The following is a 21200-nucleotide window of genomic DNA, read 5'->3' as shown; positions in this document are numbered from 1 at the left end:
ATCCCTACCGTCACATATGGTCACGAACTTTGGGTAGTTGTGTGTAGTCTGTGTTTCCCACCCGTTTTCCTTGTAGCCTCATTACCTTGTGTGTATATACTGTCTGAGTCTCCCCTTGCCCTTGTCCTCCCTATCACTAGAAGTCCCAGAGAAGGGTCATTTAACATTTCTACCTTTGGAGCCCAGAGACGGGTCGACTGACCTGAAGGATTTTAGCTAACATCCTATAATCAGGTGTGAACAGGCGCTTTTGTTCTGTAAATAAGGCCATTACTGGTGCACCACAGGAGGGGGGAAAGCTTAACTCCCAACTAACTGTCTAGTTAGTTCTATTCAGTATATTGTATTTTATAATATAAAGATTATATATATTATATTTAGCTTAGTTTTATTTTAGCAAAAAAGCACAATGAATTATTTTTAATATTTTAAATGGAGAATTAGAAATTTTACAGCCAGGTACAGCTGTGAGCAATGACCAGAAGTATTTGTGTCTAAGTCAAGAGGACTGAAATTCCAGCATGAGAAATATACAAAAGAACAACTGTTATTTGTTTAAATGCTTTTTATTTTTGTCATTAAAAACGATACAAAAAATACAAGAAATAAAACAATTCCACACATATTTACACTAGGCACAGTGGGGGCTGCGTTTGTGTGTGTGTGAGTGGCATGTCCTTGTGTGACTGGCATTTCAGCACTCACTCAGCAGTCTGTCTGCACTGTCGGAACATACCTGGCACTGCCAGGGTATGTCCCTGGTACATTTGCCACATGTGTATTTGTAGCAGTCAACGCATCTCACAGTTGCACAATTGTACGTGCATCGATGGTTGACCTGACACTTCGCCCTTTTGCCTGGGCTGGGTGTGGAAGGTTGTTGCCGAAGCAGTTTCTCCTTGTGTGCCTTCTTCTCACTCACATGAGAGTTACCCAACTCTTTTGCAAGCTCAACCAGGAAGTCCACCCGTCTCTCCTGCACCCCAATGCATGCCTGATAAAGCACATGTGCATTCAGTGCTGCCATGTCAATCATGTTGTAGAACACGGCAACTGGCCATCTCCGTGTTCCTGCACGCACGCTAGACTCCCGCACCATTTGGTCCATCACATCCACATCGCACTTTGTTTTGTTGTATTGTGTGACCGTGTTTGGCTTCCTTTTGGTGGTATCCTCAGTCTCAACCACGCTGTGCATGCTGCTGAGAACGTAAACGGCCTTCTTCCGTTTGGGCACATACACTGTCAGCGTGGCACCAGTGGTTGAAAACACCTGAGTGGTGAATTCAGTGCGATCCATCTGTCTAGCGGATTGAGGAATTTCCCGGCGACTCTTGTTGACTGTGCCGAGGATAGTGGTTTTCCGGCTACGCAGTCATTGTGCAAGTGACAGTGATGTAAAGAAATTGTCCGTGTTTACAGTTCTGCTCTTGTCCATGAACGGTTCCATCAGCCTCATCACTACAGTCTCGGACAGTCTCTCCCCGCTGGGACGACTGAGGTCCTTGCCAAGATATGGGAAGACATTACAGATGTACTTTGATTTCAAGTCGCAAGCCACCCAAAACTTGATGCCAAACTTGTCCGGTTTTGTTGCAATGTATTGCAGGAAGTCTGCAGCGAGTCTTTGATGGGAAAAGCTGTTCATCAATAGTGATGTGTCGACCAGGGTTGTAGGATGCAATGCAGTTAGTGACAAACGATCCCCAAACATCGGAGATTGCAGCAAACTTATCGGTCTCCGCTCGCTCACTGCGTGTAAACATGTCATCAAAGCGTAGGTGTCACATGATGTCTTGGAAGCGGTATCAGGCCATAGTTGCAATGATCCTTGGGTTTGCCAGGTTTGCTGACCAGCTGTCACGTAGTGATGGAACCTTGGTCACCCCCTGCAAGATAATGACTGAAATAAATGCCATTAATTCCGGGAGATCCATGAACCAATCCAGCTGCTCCGTGTGACGTGCATGTTGAGTAGTCCATTCTTGAATGCTACGAAGCATGTCAAGAGTGATAAAACAGAGGAAGCTCTGAAGGCGACTCCGGATACTTCGTCTGGCCTTAGCGCTTGGCTCTCCATCTGTGGTGTACGGTTCTATTGGAATGAAATGGAGATGTGTCCCCACTTGTTCTTCACGCCACACTGTGCCATCTTTCGCGGTCTCTGTGGGCTCACTCCCCAAACGAGCTCTCTTTTTTGGTAGAGGGAGAGTCTCCTCTTCTGCAAGATAAACAATTTCAAATTAACTTTTTGTTTGGTTCTAAATAAAAAATAGTCAGGAAAATAAAATAGGTAGGTTGAGAAATCTAACCTGAAGATAGCTCAGAGTCCGAATCCGGTTGAAGGTCTATGTCTTCTCCATCTGAATCACAAGGGCTGGCATTGCTCAGAATCAGTTCCAATGCCTTCTGAGGTGCCGTTTACACGAGACCGTTTTCATTTTGAAACGGTGTCGTTTTGATGCGTTTCGGCCTTCTGTTTACACGACAACAGAGTGAAAACGATGTGTTTCAGAAACGGGGTCCAGAGTGGAGCGTTTCAGAAACGCACCGGCTTGCGTTTTCGTGTAAACACTTGAAACCGGGGTGATTTGAAAACGCTCGACTCGCACATGCGCACTATGGTTGCGACGGCCAGTTTTTCGCGCACGCGCAAACTGATAAACAGCACTCGCGGATTCACGAGTGCTTCTTATGCTTTTCCTGTGTTTTTACCGTTTTGTAATTCAGCGTTGTGTGCAGCAGCGATCCAACCTCATCATCTGTCCACACAAAACCTCTCACATTGGCCGTTTTGTAAGTAATGAACAATTTGCCGCACTACCTACTGTGTCACTCCACGCATGCGCGTCTTGCGTAAACAAACTGCAAAGAGAAAACCAACGCCAACTTGTGGCCTGGCATGGGAACTACATCGTTTTCATCGTTTCACATGTCCTCGTGTAAACGCGGATCGTTTCTGAAACGCCATCGTGTAAACGAAAGGCTGAAACGCATCAAAACGACACCGTTTCCAGTGAAAACGGCTTCGTGTAAACGGCACCTGAGTGGTGAACCTCTTCTGCATTTTGTTTCTTGTGAACTAAATAGGTGAAGCAGTCACCTATTTATCCTCCACAGCACAAAAGGCTGCATGCAAATTTGCATGTGCAAAGTCTCCCAGATCTGCCCCAGCCCCCCACCCCTCCCCACACTCAGGAGCAGCTTACACTCTTTTGCTTACACTTTTTGCATGACTTTTTTTGAGGTGGATCAACACAATTAATTTGGTTAGTTTATTTCTAAACTGTCATTTTGAACCCACTTAGCTTTATTTAAAAGAAAAACCTTTGCATATTTCTTGAAACAGATTGTATGTTTTGCAAACTATATGTACATTTGGCACAATGACCTGGATAATGCAGCACAACATCATGGATCAGCTGCAAAAGGTCACATCTCTCCAAAAACCCTTCATGTAGTATGTTTCAAAACTACCCAACCCTCTCTGCAGAGCATTACCTACAGGAGAGTCTACTGTAGAGCTGCCTCCATCAAAGATCCCACCCACCCCCAACATGGACTATTCACACTCCTACCTTCTGGCCTGACGGTACAGAAGTGTGAAATGCTTTTGTGAGTTCGGCTCTCCTCCCCCCCTGCTGATTCCTCAGGCAATGGCCACATTTACAATTGAAGGGATGCTAATTGGAGCCATCAGAGTCGTCAGTTTGGACTAAGGGTCTTTTGACCCTCTTTCAGGACTTCAGGGGGGAGGTCGAAAACCTGGGGACTTGTAGTGCTATAGGTAGTGTGCTTCCTTGCTCCCTGAGATACATAGTTTTTAGATTGCTGTTCAGCTACAGTTTGTATTTTTGTATTTTTGAATAAGTTGAGCATCAAAGTTGCCTTTGAGTTTATGTTTTGTCTCCCAAGTCCAGTATTTGGGTCCACATCCTGCCCGCCACACTGCCATATGGTGACAGAAAGACTTTCTATCACTTGTCTGAAAAGGTTCATTGATAAAGATTAATTGGCACAATGTATGAATGCAGCACAATGCAAAGGTGAAAGCAGTATCCTGTTTCATTCAACAAAACTACATCAGAACTCTCACATCTGACTCACCAAAATCTGCACCCTGTCAAACTTACACATACCGATGTCTGAGTCGGCCTCCACCTGCAGCCGTTGGGCCAGCACCTTATCTTCCTCCACCTGTCGTGAACGAACCGCAGCCTCCTCTTCCTCAGTGATAGCGATCTGCTCCACCACAGCTGCAGAGGAAACGGCTGATCAGAAACACCTTCATCAAGGTGGGTTTTTAAGTTAATTAAATACAAATGCAGGTTTTTAATACCATCAATAATTCAAAGTGTAGCATCTCACCCCCATTGCAAAGCAAACTATCTGCCTGAATGAGGTGAGTATGTAGAGTATAACAAACACAGGTGAGTGGCGCTGTTGGCAGCATTAATACCTGCGGCACAGCATTGATGGTAACGTGTAATTACATTTGTAGGGAATGTCATGGTGTATGTTTTCAGAAGGGTTTGTGGTTCTGACAAACCACTAAAAGTCTTTACCCCTTCCTGATTTCTTACATTTTTTTCATTTTTGTCACACTTGTTTCACACATGTTTCAGATCATCAAACAAATTTTAATATCAGACAAAGATAACCCAAGTAAATACAAAATGAAGTTTCATTTCATTCATTAAGGGAACAAAGCTCTCCAAACCTACCTGCCCTGTGTGAGAAAGTAACCTTCCTAAAGGAAGCTCAATCACCAAGTTAAACCTCTTTGAGGAGAGATTTGGGGTGATGGCTCAAAGAAAAAACATCCCTAGGGAGCTAGGAAGGCGAGAGAGGGAGATACTCAAGATAGTGAAGGAAAGGCGGTTAATCAAGAAGTCCTAGAGGAGAGCAGGTGAGAGCGAGAAGAAGGATATGAAAGTACTCTGGGACCAGATCAGAGACAGGCTTGCAACACCATGGATGGCTGAGCGAATTCAGAGACCGAGAAGCAAGAAAGAGATGGAAGGATAAGGTTCTTCCATGATCCTTTTAAGTTCACCAAGGGCTTACTGGAGGAGAGGAAAAATGGGAAGTTGGAAGTCACTGTGCAAGACCTAGAGGACCACATCACAAAACAGCTAAGCGACACTGAGAAAAACACTCCACTTGGTTTGCCAGGTTATGCGCCTTACCCTGCAGACCCAGAATCCCAGTTTGACACCACACCACCAGATGGGCTGAGATCAGGCAGGTGGTAGACAAAGAAAGATCTACCTTCGGACCAGGACCAGATGGTGTACCTACAGGGTCTACAAGAACTCCCCCATGGTGATTAAGCTCTTTTGGAATCTGATGAGAGTTGCTTAGAAGGCGCAAGTCATTCCATCTGTGTGAAACAGGGCAGTGACAACCTTCATTCCAAAAGAGCAGGATTCCCGCAGCATCACCCAGTTCAGAGGTATTGCACTACTGAAAGTGTAAGGGAAAATCTTCCTCTCGGTGGTGGCAAAAAGACTGACCAACTATCTCCTAGCTAATAAGTACATAGATACCAGCTGTCAGAAAGCTGGAATCCCAGGATTCCCAGGATTCCCTGGATTCCCTGAATGCATAGAACACTCATCCATCTGGAACCAGATTCAAACAGCCAAGCATGACAAGACAGACCTCCACATTGTCTGGCTGGACCTAGAGACAACTTATGCCTCTGTCCCTTATCAGCTCATCACCTTTGCCCTTGAGTTCTTCTACATTCCAACTTGTATCCAGAACTTGGTATCCAAGTACTTCGGCAATTTCGAACCCTGCTATTCAACACAGGAGGCTACAACTTGTTGGCACCACCTTGAGAAAGCCATGGGATGCACAGTCACTCCTATCCTCTTTACAGCGGCCTTTGAGATTATCCTGATCGGCAGGAGACAGATAGTTCGAGGAATAAGATCACCATCAGGCCAGCGATTACCAGCCTTGCGAAATTACATTAATGATGTAACAAGCCTCCTACCAACTGTGGCTTATACTGTCCAGTTCCTCAAAAGATTTGACGAACTTCTTACCTGGGCCAGAATGAAAATCAAACCATCCAAGTCTCGCAGTCTCTCAATTCGCAAAAAAGCCAGGAATGACCTCATCTCCTTCACAGTGAACGGGGAAAGGATTTCACTACTGGCAGAGCAGCCTGTGCAAAGCCTTGGGAGACTGTACACCGCTGAGATATCAGACAGTCACATGACTGCTACCACCACGAAACAACTCCCCGAAGTCCTGGAAAGGATTAACAGCTGCTATCCCCCAGGGAAACTCAAGGTTTGGTGCTATCAATTTACCCTCTACCAGTGTTTGATGTGGCCTCTCAGACTTTGCGGGATAACATCAACTACAGTGCCAAAGATGGACACAAGTGGCTGGGATTGCCACATAGCCTCTCCAGCACAGCCTTCTTTGGTCAAAACATGATTCAGCTGCCATTGAAATCTATCACCCTCAGCTGCAGACAGGAGAAGGTGAGGCTTTTGCTAGAGCTGAGAGACTCATCACATCCATCTGTAAGAGATGCCAAAGCACCAGTCCAAACAGGTCGCAAGTGGAGGACAGAGGATGCAGTTGACCAAGCTATAAGCAGGCTGAGGCACCATGAGAGTGTTGGCAGGATACAATCGGGGAGAGCTGGACTAGGATGGAGAACAGCTCCCAGGTTCTGGCTAAAGCCTCTAGGAAGGACAGGAAAGAACTCATAGTCTCAGAAGTGGTCAGGGCAGAGGAGGAGCATTATAATATCAGAGCACTAAGCCAACGGCAGCAGGGATGTTGGACGACCTGGGAAGGAGTGACTGATAGGTCCATAAGTTGGACAGACATGTGGAAGATGCCCCAAGCGAGATTAAGCTTCCTTATCAAGGCCACCTATGACACCATCCCTAGCCCCAGGAACCTCCAGCTGTGGTTTGGCTCTGAAGAAATCTGCCAGCTCTGCAATGCTCCAGGCCCAAGTCTGCAGCACATCCTCTCGAGCTGTAAAACATCCTTGGTGCAGGGTCGGTATAGGTGGCACCATGACAGAGTACTGCACAAACTGGCACAGGTGCTGGAAGCAAGCAAAGACCCAGCAGCTGATCCACTTTGTAAGACAAGGAGCCAGGGCACAGAAAAGCAACCAAAGTGAAAGATCACTGCTATAGCCTGGGTGTGATTGGAACTTGAGAGTGGACCTCGACTGCCAGCTCAAGTTCCCGACAGAGATCACAACAACTTCTCTATGACCAGATATCATCACGTGGTCCACCTCAGCAGTGATTATGGCAGAGCTCACTATATCATGGGAGGGAGGGATGGAGGCAGCCTTTGAAATGAAGAAATATAAATACTCAGAGTGCAGAGAGCCAGGGTGGTCAGCTGTCACTTACCCTGTTGAAGTCGGCTGCAGAGGCTTCGTGGGAAAATCAACCCAGCGTTTCTTGTAGAGTGTTGGACTCACTGGCTACAAGCTGAATAAGGCCTTCAAAGAGCTGTCAGAAAATGCAGAGCAGGGGCACTTTTGGCTGTGGCTAAGAAGAAAAGACAAGACTGGGGGGAAGCTAGGATCCTAGGGTCAGCTGCAGGGGCGGTAGGGAGACGTCCCTGTCCGTTGCTCTGCCACCATGAGATGTTCCGGGATTAATGGATCGAAACATCAATGAGTGGTGGTTCCCGGCTGATGACCCTGCAATCGACCCATTGGCACCGTTGGAGATGCATCAGGCAGCAGTGCCCAGCAGGCAAACCATCTCCTGTGCCTCTATGTTTTGGAAAGCTGAGTTCAGCCTCACTGCCACACTCAGACCTGATCTCTGCAGACCTGCTGAATGAAGAAATCCCTTCAATAGAAGCTGTCTGACAAAGTGAAGCTGAAAGATCTCAGAAAGCAGCACATCATCCACGATCTAAAGAAGCAGCAACTGAGGAACAAAGACACTGAAATCTATCAATCTGAAAGGGTTACAGAGACATTCCCCACTGTTTTCTCCATGTGTGGAGCCTTCCCAGGTGCGGACGGCTACCAAAATTGAAAATTGCTCCAAGCGCATCAAGGACTCAAGCACATTCCTCCAAGATGGCGCCGCGAATGGATGCCCTGGTACTTCGGTGCGCTCTGTTTTGTTTGTTTTTGTGCGTTATTTCTGTGTCTGGACACTCTTCTGGGTATTCTTACACCAGAGAAGAGCTTTTCAACATTAGGTCCACAACACCTTCGGATTTATTTCCTGTTTTTGTCGCATCTGCGGCGGATTTATTACACACTCTGGCCCAGAAAGTGAGACGCCGAAAGAGAGGGAAGCGCGCTGGCGTGCTTGTGAGGCTAAGGAGACGTGGATTACACACAGCCTTACCTGGGATTTTCCTCTCCAACGTGCGTTCACTTAGGAACAAAATGGACGAACTGACACTGATGAGGAGCATGAATAGAGACTTTTCCATATCCTGTGTGTTATGCTTCACGGAGTCATGGCTGTGTGAGGAGATACCGGACTGCGCGCTCCAGTTGGAGGGATTTCATCTCCTCCGCGCAGACCGGCAAGCTGCGCTTTCCGGCAAGGCTACAGGTGGAGGAGTCTGCTTCTACATCAACAGTGGCTGGTGTACGGATGTGACAGAGATTGCTAAGCACTGCTCTCCCTCACTGGAATATCTTTTCATTCACTGTAAACCGTTCTACTCTCCGCGGGAGTTCGCTTCATTCATACTGGCTGCTGTTTACATCCCGCCGGATGCGGACGTGCACGAGGCCCAGTGCGCGCTCACAGAGCAGATTCTGTGCATGGAGCGGACATACCCGGACTCTCTTATCATCGTACTTGGGGACTTTAACAAAGCCAGCCTGAGACAGGAACTTCCCAAATATAAACAATATATCACATGTCCGACCAGAGAGGAGAAGACATTAGACCACTGCTACAGCACGATAAGCGGGGCTTATCACGCAGTGCCCCGCGCTGCACTCGGCCTCTCTGACCACGACATGATCCACCTGATCCCCGTGTACAGACAGAGGCTGAAGCTCTCAAAACCTGTGGTGAGGACAACAAAGCAGTGGACCCGTGAGGCTGTGGAGGAGCTCCGCACATGCTTCGAAACTACAGACTGGGACTCAATGAGGGCTGCCTGTGACAGTCTGGATGACTACACGGACACTGTAACCTCGTATATCCACTTCTGCGAGGACAGCATTGTGCCATCACGCACCAGGGTGTGTTATAACAGTGACAAACCCTGGTTTACTCCCAAACTGAAGCAGCTGTGGATAGAGAAGAGGGAGGCTTTTAAAAGTGGGGACAAAGACTGCTACAAAGAGGCCAAGTACAGGTTTAGCAAGGAAGTGGCCACTGCTAGATCACATCACTCTGAGAATATACAGCAGCAGATCTCAGAGAACGACGCGGCCTCTGTATGGAAAGGTTTTAGGCAGATTACCAACTACAAGCCTAAAACCCCCCACTCCACAGACGACCTACAAACTGCAAATAGACTGAACGAGTTCTATTGTCGTTTTGATGGTCAGTTCAGCAGCCTTCACACCTCCACCAGTCCCAACTACAATACAGCCAACACAAATATTCACCCCCCAACCTCCCCCACTCCCCACACCTCAGAGAAGCCCACATCATCAAGGACTCCCACCCCAGAGTCCCCCTCCTCCCCCACCCCCACAGTCTTTTGTATTCAGGAGGACCAGGTGCTAAAGCAGTTCAGGAGTGTCAAAGCTCGCAAAGCTCCAGGTCCAGATGGTGTCTCACCTGCCACACTGAGACACTGTGCTAACGAGCTTGCCCCATTGTTCACGAACATCTTCAACTCCTCACTGGAGGCTTGCCACGTGCCTGTCTGCTTTAAAACCGCTACCATTGTTCCTGTCCCCAAGAAGCCAAGGATCACTGGACTAAATGACTACAGACCTGTGGCACTGACTTCTGTGGTCATGAAGTCATTTGAGCGTCTGGTGCTGTCCCAACTCAAGTCCCTCACAGCCCCCCTTCTGGACCCCCTGCAGTTTGCCTACAGAGCCAACAGGTCTGTGGACGACGCCATCAACCTGACTCTGCACTTCATCCTACAGCATCTGGACTCCCAGGGAACCTACGCCAGGATCCTGTTTGTGGACTTCAGCTCTGCCTTCAACACCATCATCCCTGATCTCCTCCAAGACAAGCTGTCCCAGATGAACGTGCCAGATCCCATCTGCAGGTGGATCATTGACTTCCTGATGAACAGGAAGCAGCACGTGAGGCTGGGGAAGAATGTCTCGGACTCCCGGACCATCAGCACTGGCACTCCTCAGGGCTGTGTCCTCTCTCCTCTGCTCTTCTCCCTGTATACCAACTGCTGCACCTCTGACCACCAGTCTGTCAAGCTTATTAAGTTTGCAGACGACATGACTCTCATCGGACTCATCTCAGACGGGGACGAGTCGGCCTACAGGATGGAGGTCAAACGTCTGGTGTCCTGGTGCAGCCACAATAACCTGGTACTGAACGCCCAGAAGACAGTGGAGATTATAGTGGACTTTAGGAAGCACACAGCCCCTCTACCCTCCATCATCCTGACTGACACCCCCATCACCACAGTGGACTCTTTTCGCTTCCTGGGAACTACCATCACCCAGGACCTCAAGTGGGAGCCCACCATCACCTCTGTCGTCAAAAAGGCCCAGCAGAGGATGTACTTCCTGCGGCAGTTGAAGAAATTCAACTTGCCAGCAAGGACCATGGTGCAGTTCTATACTGCCATCATTGAGTCCATCCTCACCTCCTCCATCACTGTGTGGTACGCTGGAGCCACCACTAGGGACAAACAGAGACTACAGCGCGTTGTGCACTCTGCTGAGAAGGTGATTGGCTGTAACCTCCCATCTCTCCAGGACCTGTACACCTCCAGGACACTGGGGCGTGCAGGTCGGATCACAGCCGACCACTCTCACCCTGGGCACAGACTTTTTGACCCTCTCCCCTCAGGCAGGAGGCTACGGTCCATACGGACCAGAACCTCCCGCCATAAGAACAGGTTCTTCCCCTCTGCTGCTGGACTCATGAACAATTACCCTAAGACTGTTACCACCACCCTCCACAAACGCTGATGACCCTATGTCTATGCACCTGTCTGATTGCACTGATGTACATATTAGTGGAATATATTCTACATTCTTCTATCTTTTAATTAGTCTCTGCACTGTATATTTTGTAATTTTGTAATATTGTGTTATAGTTATAGCTCTAATATCTCTGTATATTTGCAATTTGTATACTTGTATATTGTCTTATAGTTTTTATACTTATTTGTTTTTCTGTAAGCACGAAGTACCGCAGCAATTTCCTAATGCTGTGAACCTGTTCACCCATATGGCAATAAAAACCTTCTGATTCTGATTCTGATTCTGATGGAAATAGAGCAGGTCATCTATTAATCAGAAGGTTGCTAGTTTTATCCCTGGCGGCTCCGGTCTGTGCTAAAGTATCCTTGAACCTTGAGTTGCTCTGAATTTGTTGATCGGAATGTGAATGTGTGTGAATGAGACATGCTGTATAAAGCACCGTGAGTGCTTGAGTAGAAGAGCACTAAGGAAGAACCAGTCCATTTACCATTTAGCTATATGTTAAATCTGAATACATTTTAATGACCCTTTAAAGAGTGTTTATTAGTTAACGCAACAAAGCAGCTTTCACAGGTTTTTCGGAGACCTGAAATGTAAATGCGCTCACCGGGAAATAACTTTGGTTCAGCATCCGTCATTTTAAATGTGCTTCATAATTAAAAATGAGTGACAGTCTCATCAGTCTGCTGCAGTGACAAATATGACACTATGAAAATGACCGTTAAAGTTGAAGGCATGAATCAAGACTGACCCATCACACTAGTATTGATCTGATACCAACGGTATTGGTAGTATTGATATCTGGATCAATCTGCTGAAGGAAGGAGTGTAATTAAGCCGCACAGTAGACATACCATAAATATAACAATTTAAATAGAACTATAGTATCAAGTAGCATATCACAGCATTAATCTTCACAACAAGGTGAAGGTGTTGACTGGACTTGTGTGTATATACTGTCTGAGTCTCCCCTTGCCCTTGTCCTCCCTATAGGTAGTGTGCTTCCTTGCTCCCTGAGATACATAGTTTTTAGATTGCTGTTCAGCTACAGTTTGTATTTTTGTATTTTTGAATAAGTTGAGCATCAAAGTTGCCTTTGAGTTTATGTTTTGTCTCCCAAGTCCAGTATTTGGGTCCACATCCTGCCCGCCACACTGCCATATGGTGACAGAAAGACTTTCTATCACTTGTCTGAAAAGGTTCATTGATAAAGATTAATTGGCACAATGTATGAATGCAGCACAATGCAAAGGTGAAAGCAGTATCCTGTTTCATTCAACAAAACTACATCAGAACTCTCACATCTGACTCACCAAAATCTGCACCCTGTCAAACTTACACATACCGATGTCTGAGTCGGCCTCCACCTGCAGCCGTTGGGCCAGCACCTTATCTTCCTCCACCTGTCGTGAACAAACCGCAGCCTCCTCTTCCTCAGTGATAGCGATCTGCTCCACCACAGCTGCAGAGGAAACGGCTGATCAGAAACACCTTCATCAAGGTGGGTTTTTAAGTTAATTAAATACAAATGCAGGTTTTTAATACCATCAATAATTCAAAGTGTAGCATCTCACCCTCATTGCAAAACAAACTATCTGCCTGAATGAGGTGAGTATGTAGAGTATAACAAACACAGGTGAGTGGCGCTGTTGGCAGCATTAATACCTGCGTCACAGCATTGATGGTAACGTGTAATTACATTTGTAGGGAATGTCATGGTGTATGTTTTCAGAAGGGTTTGTGGTTCTGACAAACCACTAAAAGCAGTGGTGGACAGTAACGAAGTACAAATACTTCGTTACTGTACTTAAGTAGATTTTTCAGGTATCTGTACTTTACTTGAGTATTTATTTTTCTGACAACTTTTTACTTTTACTCCCTGTTTCAGATCATCAAACAAATTTTAATATCAGACAAAGATAACCCAAGTAAATATAAAATGCAGACCCCTAAAGTAAAATCCGTCAAAGTAAATGGCCTAGATATTCAATCCACACCCTGTAAAACTGACACATACCAAAGTGCGAGTCAGCCTCCACCTGCAGACATCGGGCCAGCGCCGCATCTTCCTCCAGCTGTAGTGAACGAAGTGTCTCCTCCTCCTCATCGTCACTGGTGATCTGCTCCACCACAGCTTCAGAAGAAACAACTGATCAGAAACACCTTTAATTTAATTAATTACAAATGCAAGTTTTTGGGTTTTTTTTTTTTTTGGGCAGCACGGTGGAGTGGTGGTTAGCACAACTGCCTCACAGCTAGAATGACACCTCGAAGGTCCTGGGTTTGATTCCGCCTTGGCCCGGGCCTCTTGTGTGGAGTTTGCATGTTCTCCCCGTGTCTGTGTGGGTTTCCTCCCACAGTCCAAAGACATGCACTTACTGGGGTTAGGTTCATTGGTCACTCTAAATTGCCCATAGGTGTGAATGTGAGTGTGAAAGGTTGTCTGTCCTTCTGTGTTGGCCCTGCAACAGGCTGGCGACCTGTACAGGGTGTACCCTGCCTCTCGCCCTATGTCAGCTGGGATAGACTCCAGCTCCCCCCCTGCAACCCTCGAAAGGATGGATGGATGGATGCAAGTTTTTCATACCATAAATAATTCAAATCATAGGATCTCTTCGCTTTTGCAAAGCAAACCCACTGACAAAAACAGTGAAAATAAGATGTATCCACTCCTGCCTTCATAAAGACAAAGTGGTCCTGCACTGTGTTGGCACATGGCACTGAAGCATAATTAATTAAAGTGGTGGGTGGGCTCCTTTACATTTTGAGAGAAGCATTTACTTGGGTTAGTGCACAGGTCTTGGCCTGCACGGCAGCTGTAGCTGCATTGTGGGATTTGTAGTATAAGTGGTGGGAGTGCTATTTACACGCGGGCAATTACTCATAGCCATACGAAATTATCTCGTAGGGCATATATAATTATATCGCGGGGTCAGGCTTCAGAGGGTAGTCAAGACAGCACAAAGAATCATTGGCTGCCCTCTCCCCTCCCTGATGGACACCTCCCACTGCCTCAGCAGATCCAGGAACATCATCAAGGACAGCTCACACCCTGGCTTTGACCTGTTTGACCTGCTGCCCTCTGGCAGGCGCTACAGGAGCATCAAAGCCAGAACAAACAGACTCAGGAACAGTTTCTTCGCCAGAGCAATCACCACCCTGAACTCACACACTCACCCACTGTAACTGTGCAACACCCACATCTCTGTGCAATATTACATTATTCATACTGAACAATATCTATCACTCCTATATTGTGTAATATCCAGTATTCATTCACTAGTGCAATACTCACCATCTTCATTATTATATGTATACACTTAATCTATGTTTTACAACGTATATATTTTTATAGATTCTCTTATTTTCTGTAATTTTAATACATTTTATTTTCTGTATATTTTTAGATTATTATATTTTTAATCTTAGAAAGTCTGACTTTCTATTGCATGGCACTGAACAGGAGTGGCCCTCCAATCTCATTGTACATCCTGTATAATGACGCCTGAGGGCGACACTCAGCAGGAATATTTCTGGGAGTCTGGAGGGAAAATTCCTGTAAAAGCTGACTCTCTGAATCCGGCTTATTCTTCTTTTATTCAGTGAGCGACAGTTTTCACCCGGACAGTGGTGTTTGGTGACTTCATGAAAAGCTGGAGGTGGGAGAAGAATCCCGCAGGCTCATCTGCGCCGTCACGGACCGAAGAAGTGAAAGTGAAAGTCAGTTTCTGATTTGAGTTGTAGACTCATCCATGGTGCAGCAATCAAAGTCAGGAGAATAAGCAGTTTAAATGATAACGAGCAGAGGGAGTGAGCCCAGAGGACCTACCTTGTCTGGAGGTCTGCATTGCGGCTGCAGAGTCAGGCTCAGAAGGAGGCTGAGAGTGGCAGTCAGTGCAGGAGTGGGAGGCGCTCCGACCACACAAACCACACCCCTTACCCTGCCCCTCCCCCTTCCACGTGTCTAACCCACCTGGCTTTTCTGAGCGTGGCTTTGCTCTGATTTGGAGATTTGGGAGAAAGATAAAAGTAGACTTTTTCTTTCTGTCATTAGACCTGAACGGCTCAGCTTCTTCAGTTCTCCAACAGCACCTTTAAACAGACTAAAACCATTTCATCCTTCTCCACAGTCCCCACCCACATACCCACACACCCACTATTCCAGTTCAGCACAGCATCACCATCTTTCTGAGGTGGGAAGTAACGAAGTACAAATACTTCATTATGTACTTAAGTAGATTTTTCATGTATCTGTACTTGAGTATTTATTTTTCTGACTCCTTTTAAGTTTTACTCCCTACATTTTTACACAAGTATCTGTACTTTCTACTTCTGACATTTTCAGACAGACTCGTTACTTTATGTTTAACATGTCTGAGAGAAGTTTTTATTTCCGGTCAGCGTGCCTTCAAACATCCAACGACCTGAGCCTCAGTGGAGGAACGATAACACATAAGAGACCATCCTACCGGCGTGTCCTCCATCACGGGGCTTATCGCATACAAACAGATGAAAGAGGCAAAACCGTATAATTAAAGTATCATTTATAGCCCTATAATCAGGTGTTATAGCAGGCCGGACCGAGTCCATACTTCCAGCATCTTAGCTAGCGCTACTGAAGAGGAGCGAGCATAAAGGGAGTAACGTGTAGTAATTTTAAATGCAACATTTCTAAATGCTCAACAAATATCAGCAAACACACAAAGTGTGTGCAGTTTGTCACACAGTGTGTCTGCGAGCTAAAAGAAGAGCTGCTGTATTTCAGGGAGAGCAAAGAATGAGCGATAACTTCACTCAGATGGAGGAAGATGGAAGAAAGAGGTAGAAACGTCCTCCAAGGAGATACTTTTACTTTCTTAGAGAAGTTCACTCAGAGATGGAGAAAGAGGACAGGAGAGGAAGAAGAGAGGTTAGGTTTAAAGGGAAGGACTGCAAAACAAACTGAAGTATGCTGACTTTGTGTTATTCAAAGATTGTATGAAAATACTGCAGTTTAGTGTGTAATAAACAGGTTAGCTTGTTGTACTGTATTTACAGTAAAGCAGTGTGTTGGTGCACAGAGGCTGTGTTTATGGTCAGAGTTACAGGTTACATCAGTGCAGCAGAGATGAGATTGAATCAAAGCTGCTGATGCTGAGATTCATTCACTGAATCCAACATTTCTACAACCTGGTACTTTTACTTTCTTACTTTGAGTACATTTCAGAGCCTGTACTTTTTACTTTTACTTAAGTAAAGGAGTTGAACTTTTACCAAAGTAGTTTTTAACACAAGTACTTGTACTTCTACTTAAGTACACAATATCTGTACTTTTGCCACATCTGCCATCTTTGGCCGGTGCAGCTGATGAGATCAGGGCCATAATGTAGGAGTGGGATGTGTCACCTGACTGCAGGGTATCCTCAGGTATGTTGCCCACCAGCAAAAACACGAAGCTGAAGACGTCTTTTACGTTCGTTTACATCTAAATGTGGCTGAAAGGAGGAAAACTTTCTCCTCACCACCTCTGCAAACTCCTCAGACAACCAGCAGATTCAAACCTACACTCTCTGTGCTGTAACCGGCCTCTGGCATGTGGAGCGTTTCATTGTCTAGAGGCTCCTACAGTAAGATCACAATGGTACATAACCCATGAAAAATACATGTCTAATTCACATGCAGTTGGGGTCTACATGTCCAGGATGCTGCACTGTCTGGCCTGAAATGATACCAGGATTTTATAAAGGTGGTGAACATGCATGAATGCAGCAGGTTAGGACATGGGAAACAGCTAGGGTTGCCTGATTCACATTTGATGTTGTGTATTTTGTAAATGGGTGATAACGAAAGCCATTAGTCGTTCTTTCCTGCTCTCGGTGGAGACGGACGCTTTTTTCTATTCTCCCCAGCCTTCCCTATCTACCCCTGCTTTTTGCTGCTTCGCTGCTTAGAGCGTCTCTTCACACATCCCCGAACTGGAAATTAAATTATGGATCTGGTCAGCTGGTCTCTCAACACTACTGATGGCCAAATTCTCATTACGCGGAGATTGGGAGAAGGGGAACCCTCTTTCCTCTGGTCCAACTACACACCCGGCTGGCTATGTTATGGATTCCTGTGAGGATGGAAGATAACGTTCCTGGCTGCACTGTGTGGACGTGGCATTTATATTGATACCAGGATTTCTTTTCCCAAATTGGACCTGGGGATACCTGGTATCCGGGCAGCTGTTCAGGCCCTAGTAAGGCTGCCTATGAGGGATGCAGAAACAGTACGAACTCAATCAGACTCAGCAGAGCTGAATCGAAATGAATTACATCTGCAGGAGTGTTGGAGTCTCTGTTCTGTGTGGCGGAGTAGAACCAAATTCAGATTATTGGACTTCTGAGAGGTAACCAGAAAACTGTAAGTCTGTCAGCAAAGAGTTATGACGGCCTGAACCAAAACAATTGCAGTATTTGGAGTTTGGCTCCCAGACGGCCTTGGATGCTGTCTGTCTAAATCGTCTCCTGGAGATGTTTGTAAACAGATGCTCTTCCCCCCCGCCCCGTGTTGTGACCTGTATGAACTGGTATCCTGGCAACCAAGGCTGACTGTACCATCTTATCATGAACATGATCATGAACTGCTGGTCTGGAAGCTGATTGGCCATCACAGTATCCTGCTCGTCTCCGCTGGCAGCCCCTCCCCTACCCACCCTAGTGCTCTCCAGGCTTTAAATGTGCTGCTGCTTTGCTGAGGTGTTTTTTGGAACCTCGTAAGGTGTTCATAATGAACACAGTACCAGATGATGTTTTTGAACCTACCTATCCCAGTGTATCTCTTTCTGTTTTCCTGCTAAGAGGTAGCGGCGGAAAAACGGCTGTATGACCTCAGACACCTGCCCCCCCTGTTTGTGTTTGTCTCTATGTTTGTGTTTCTTGGATGGGTGTTCTGTTAACTGTAATTTCCCCATTGTGGGACTAATAAAGGTATTCGTATTTGTATAACATTAAATACTTTTTTAGCAATGAAGACTTTATTGTGAAAGATTGTTGCATATAAAGTGCTGTTAAATAAGGCTACATTACATGCAAATATATAACAAAGTGGAATGAAACACAACTTCTGCACAAGTTATTGCACAGTTAATCTAGTAAATGAAATACTGTATGATCTACCACATGACAGCAGCACCTAATCTGATCTGTTTGTGTAGCATGTGCGCTAATGAACTAAACAAGCTGAGAACTTAAAGTAACTCTTAAAGCTGCAGTAAGTAACTTTTACAAAAAATATGTTTGCTTTTTACATATTTGTTAAAACTGTCACCATGTGGTGACATGGTGACAATTTGGTGGGACATGATTTTGCAAAAGTCTCAAGAATCTATTGACTAATCTGTTAATCTACTGGCATGATTTGTTCTTTCAGTGGCCATATATATGTATACTAATACTACTGTATATTCAATTAATGATCATTCAGACTCAACATCCTAAAGAATCAATCAAACCACAATAGTCTGCTAAAGCACAACAGGAAACTGAATCAGTAATAACATAATGTTCTGTACCATATCAGTGTCCGGAGGTGACTGTGGTGTGAGCACTGTGACACTGATTCCTGGCTTTTCTGACCTCTGACCTTTCTGCAGTGCCTTATATCAGACAGCCCGCCGTGCGCACTCAACATACTCGCTGACAAATGTTACAGTTTGCGTTAAACTCATCCCCCCTGACGCTGTTCAGCCATGGATGTGCATCTGCCCACTCACGTCTGTATCTCTGCATACGTTTCTGGGGATGTGGTGGAGTGTCGGTGTAGTAGCGGACATTTTTAAAAGGCGCGAATGTGAGACATGTGTCGCTAGGAAACGTGACAGCAGCAGGGGGTCCTAAGAGGATCCATGACAATTTTGCTGGCCTTAGTATTTCCTGTATTTTTTTCTGTGCTTAATTGTCACATTTATCGTTGATGTGTGTGTGACAGAGATGAGTATGGGACATTTTTGAAAATACGGAACAAATCGCGTCCCGTATCAGTTCAATACGGGACGCAACATTTAATTGCCAAATAAAGAATGATTCTGTATTTTACCCTAGAAACAGCTGCTGAAGCTCGGGCAAGAAGAGAGGTGAGGATCAGTGAGCAGCAGGATGGCTTCATGCTGAGACAAGCTCTGCAGATGTGATGTTTGGTGGAGAAGTTGGAGAAGGTCAGAAGGAGCTTCAGTGTCTTTGTGGATCCAGAGAAAGCAGATGAGAGGCTGCTGAGAGAGGAGTTGTGGTAGGATATGCATGATGATGATGATGGACAGGCTGACAGATGAGGTCAGCAGGTGTCTCTGTGTACTATAATGTTTGCAGACAACACTGTGATCTGCAGTGAGAGTAGGGAGCAGGTGGAGGAGAGCCTGCAGAGGTGGAGGTATGAAAGTCAGTAGAAGCAAGACAGAATCCATGTGTGTGAATGAGAGGGAGACAGGTGGGAAGGTGGGTATGGAAGGAGCAGAGGGAGTGAAGGTGGAGGAGTTTAATTACCTGGGGGCAACCATCCAAAGAGAGATAAAGAAGAGGGTGCAGCAGGGTGGAGACGAGTTTCAGGGGTGATCTGTGACAGGAGAGCAGCCAGAGTGAAAGGGAAGGTTTCCAGGATGGCAGTGAGACCTGATGGATGGTTTGAAGACGGAGGCTCTGACACAAAGACGGGAGGTCGAGCTGAAGATGCTCAGATGTTCAATGTGTTAAAAGGTGTGAAATCCCCCGGCTCATCTCTACCCAAGACTGGGTAGAGATCTTTTGTCCTGTCTCCCTCCCCTCAGCCCCACCTCAGTCTCAGCAGATGACCCCCCCTCCCTGAGCCTGGTTCTGATGGAGGTTTCTTCCTGTTAAAGGGAGTTTTTCCTTCCCACTGTCACCAAGTGCTGCTCACAGGAGGTCGTTTTGACTGTTGGGTTTTCTCTGTATTATTGTAGGGTCTTTACCTTACCTAGATCATATCACAAACCAGCATTAGCATGGAGTCCATTAGTTAGGATTAAATTCAGGTGATTTATGCAATTCTTATTGACTGAGCTTTTGCTCGGCTTCTGCTATCCTGCTTAAATAAAATATCCTGTCTGCATTTAAAGTCAAACTCTTTAAAGGAAACCTTGTGAATGTTACATCTCTTCAATAGTTCTTATAGGTTACTGTAGCTGTTAACAGATCCCTGGGGCTCATTTCTTTGCTGGCCACTACACCTACCTACATTACCAAGAGGAGGATGGCAGAGGGGAGCTTCCTTACTGGGCGTGGCTGTCGAATCACACCTGCAAGGCTACTCAGGCAGTGTTTCATCAGAGGAAGGCAGTTAGACCTAGGGGAGTCCCCTCACCACCGGCTTAAACAGTTTCTGCATTGCCTGTTAGGGAACACCCCTCAGAATCAGAAATTCAGACCCTTTAAGCGCAGAGCAGGTCCAGACTTCCTCTACAGGAATAACTGGCCGATCCACACCGGAGAGCGAGCAGGATGGACAGGATTAGAAAGGAGAGGGACTCAGGCAGCTTGGAGAGAGGCTGAGACGATTTGGACGTGCAGAGGAGGGATGATGGTGAAGACCTCAGAGAAGACTGACAGATGCAGTGAAGGAGGACATGAGGAGGGTTGAGTGACAGAGGAGGATGCTGGGATAGGGGGTGATAGAGGTAGAGGATCCGCTGTGGAGACGCCTTAAAGGAGCAGCTGAAAGGTGAAGCACTTTGATTGTGCACGCTAACCATGCATAATATAAAACTCCTTTTTTCTGCTGCCTTAATGGTTAAAATATGTGCTTACCAGCTGACAAAGCTGATTTGTGGAATCCACACATTAAGAAGTCACACTCTTCAAAGACACCAGGGAAAGAAAATCAGCTCCTCACAGAAGATCGGACTTTCTGGTGACGTTTTGATGACGAATCTTCTCATGTGGACTCAAACTAACCGACTGAAGCACCAAATCACACAAAAAAAACCAAAGTAATCAATCACAACTTCATCAGAAAGAAGCTGAGATGGTGTTTGCTCTCTCTGAAGGCCAGTTTTTATGCTTTTCTCAGTTACATACTGAGTTCATTTACTGAATCCACCCAGCAG

At 46.0% G+C, this 21200-nt stretch overlaps 1 protein-coding gene across 2 annotated transcripts in view; it reads right to left on the bottom strand.

Annotated features, from left to right (window-relative positions):
- LOC115781125 (E3 ubiquitin ligase BIG BROTHER-related-like) overlaps positions 1-15026 on the bottom strand; it is a 37598-nt gene extending 22572 nt beyond the window's left edge. Inside the window, exons 1-4 of one of the 2 annotated variants that reach the window (XM_030730559.1) lie at positions 14952-15026; positions 13140-13256; positions 12468-12584; positions 4134-4256 (exon numbers count right to left, since the gene is read on the bottom strand). In XM_030730559.1, the coding sequence (XP_030586419.1) occupies positions 4134-4256; positions 12468-12584; positions 13140-13256; positions 14952-14970 (376 nt within the window). In that variant the 5' untranslated portion in view covers positions 14971-15026. Of the gene's footprint in view, positions 1-4133; positions 4257-12461; positions 12585-13139; positions 13257-14951 lie in introns of both variants that reach the window. The other variant, XM_030730561.1, reaches the window with a different exon arrangement.
- Between the last annotated feature and the right edge of the window lie 6174 nt (positions 15027-21200).

This window comes from Archocentrus centrarchus, chromosome 6, assembly GCF_007364275.1.
Source record: "Archocentrus centrarchus isolate MPI-CPG fArcCen1 chromosome 6, fArcCen1, whole genome shotgun sequence".
Lineage (NCBI taxonomy): Eukaryota > Metazoa > Chordata > Actinopteri > Cichliformes > Cichlidae > Archocentrus > Archocentrus centrarchus.
The sequence above is the reverse complement of the archived record's forward strand: the minus strand, read 5'-3'. Positions and strand labels throughout refer to the sequence as shown.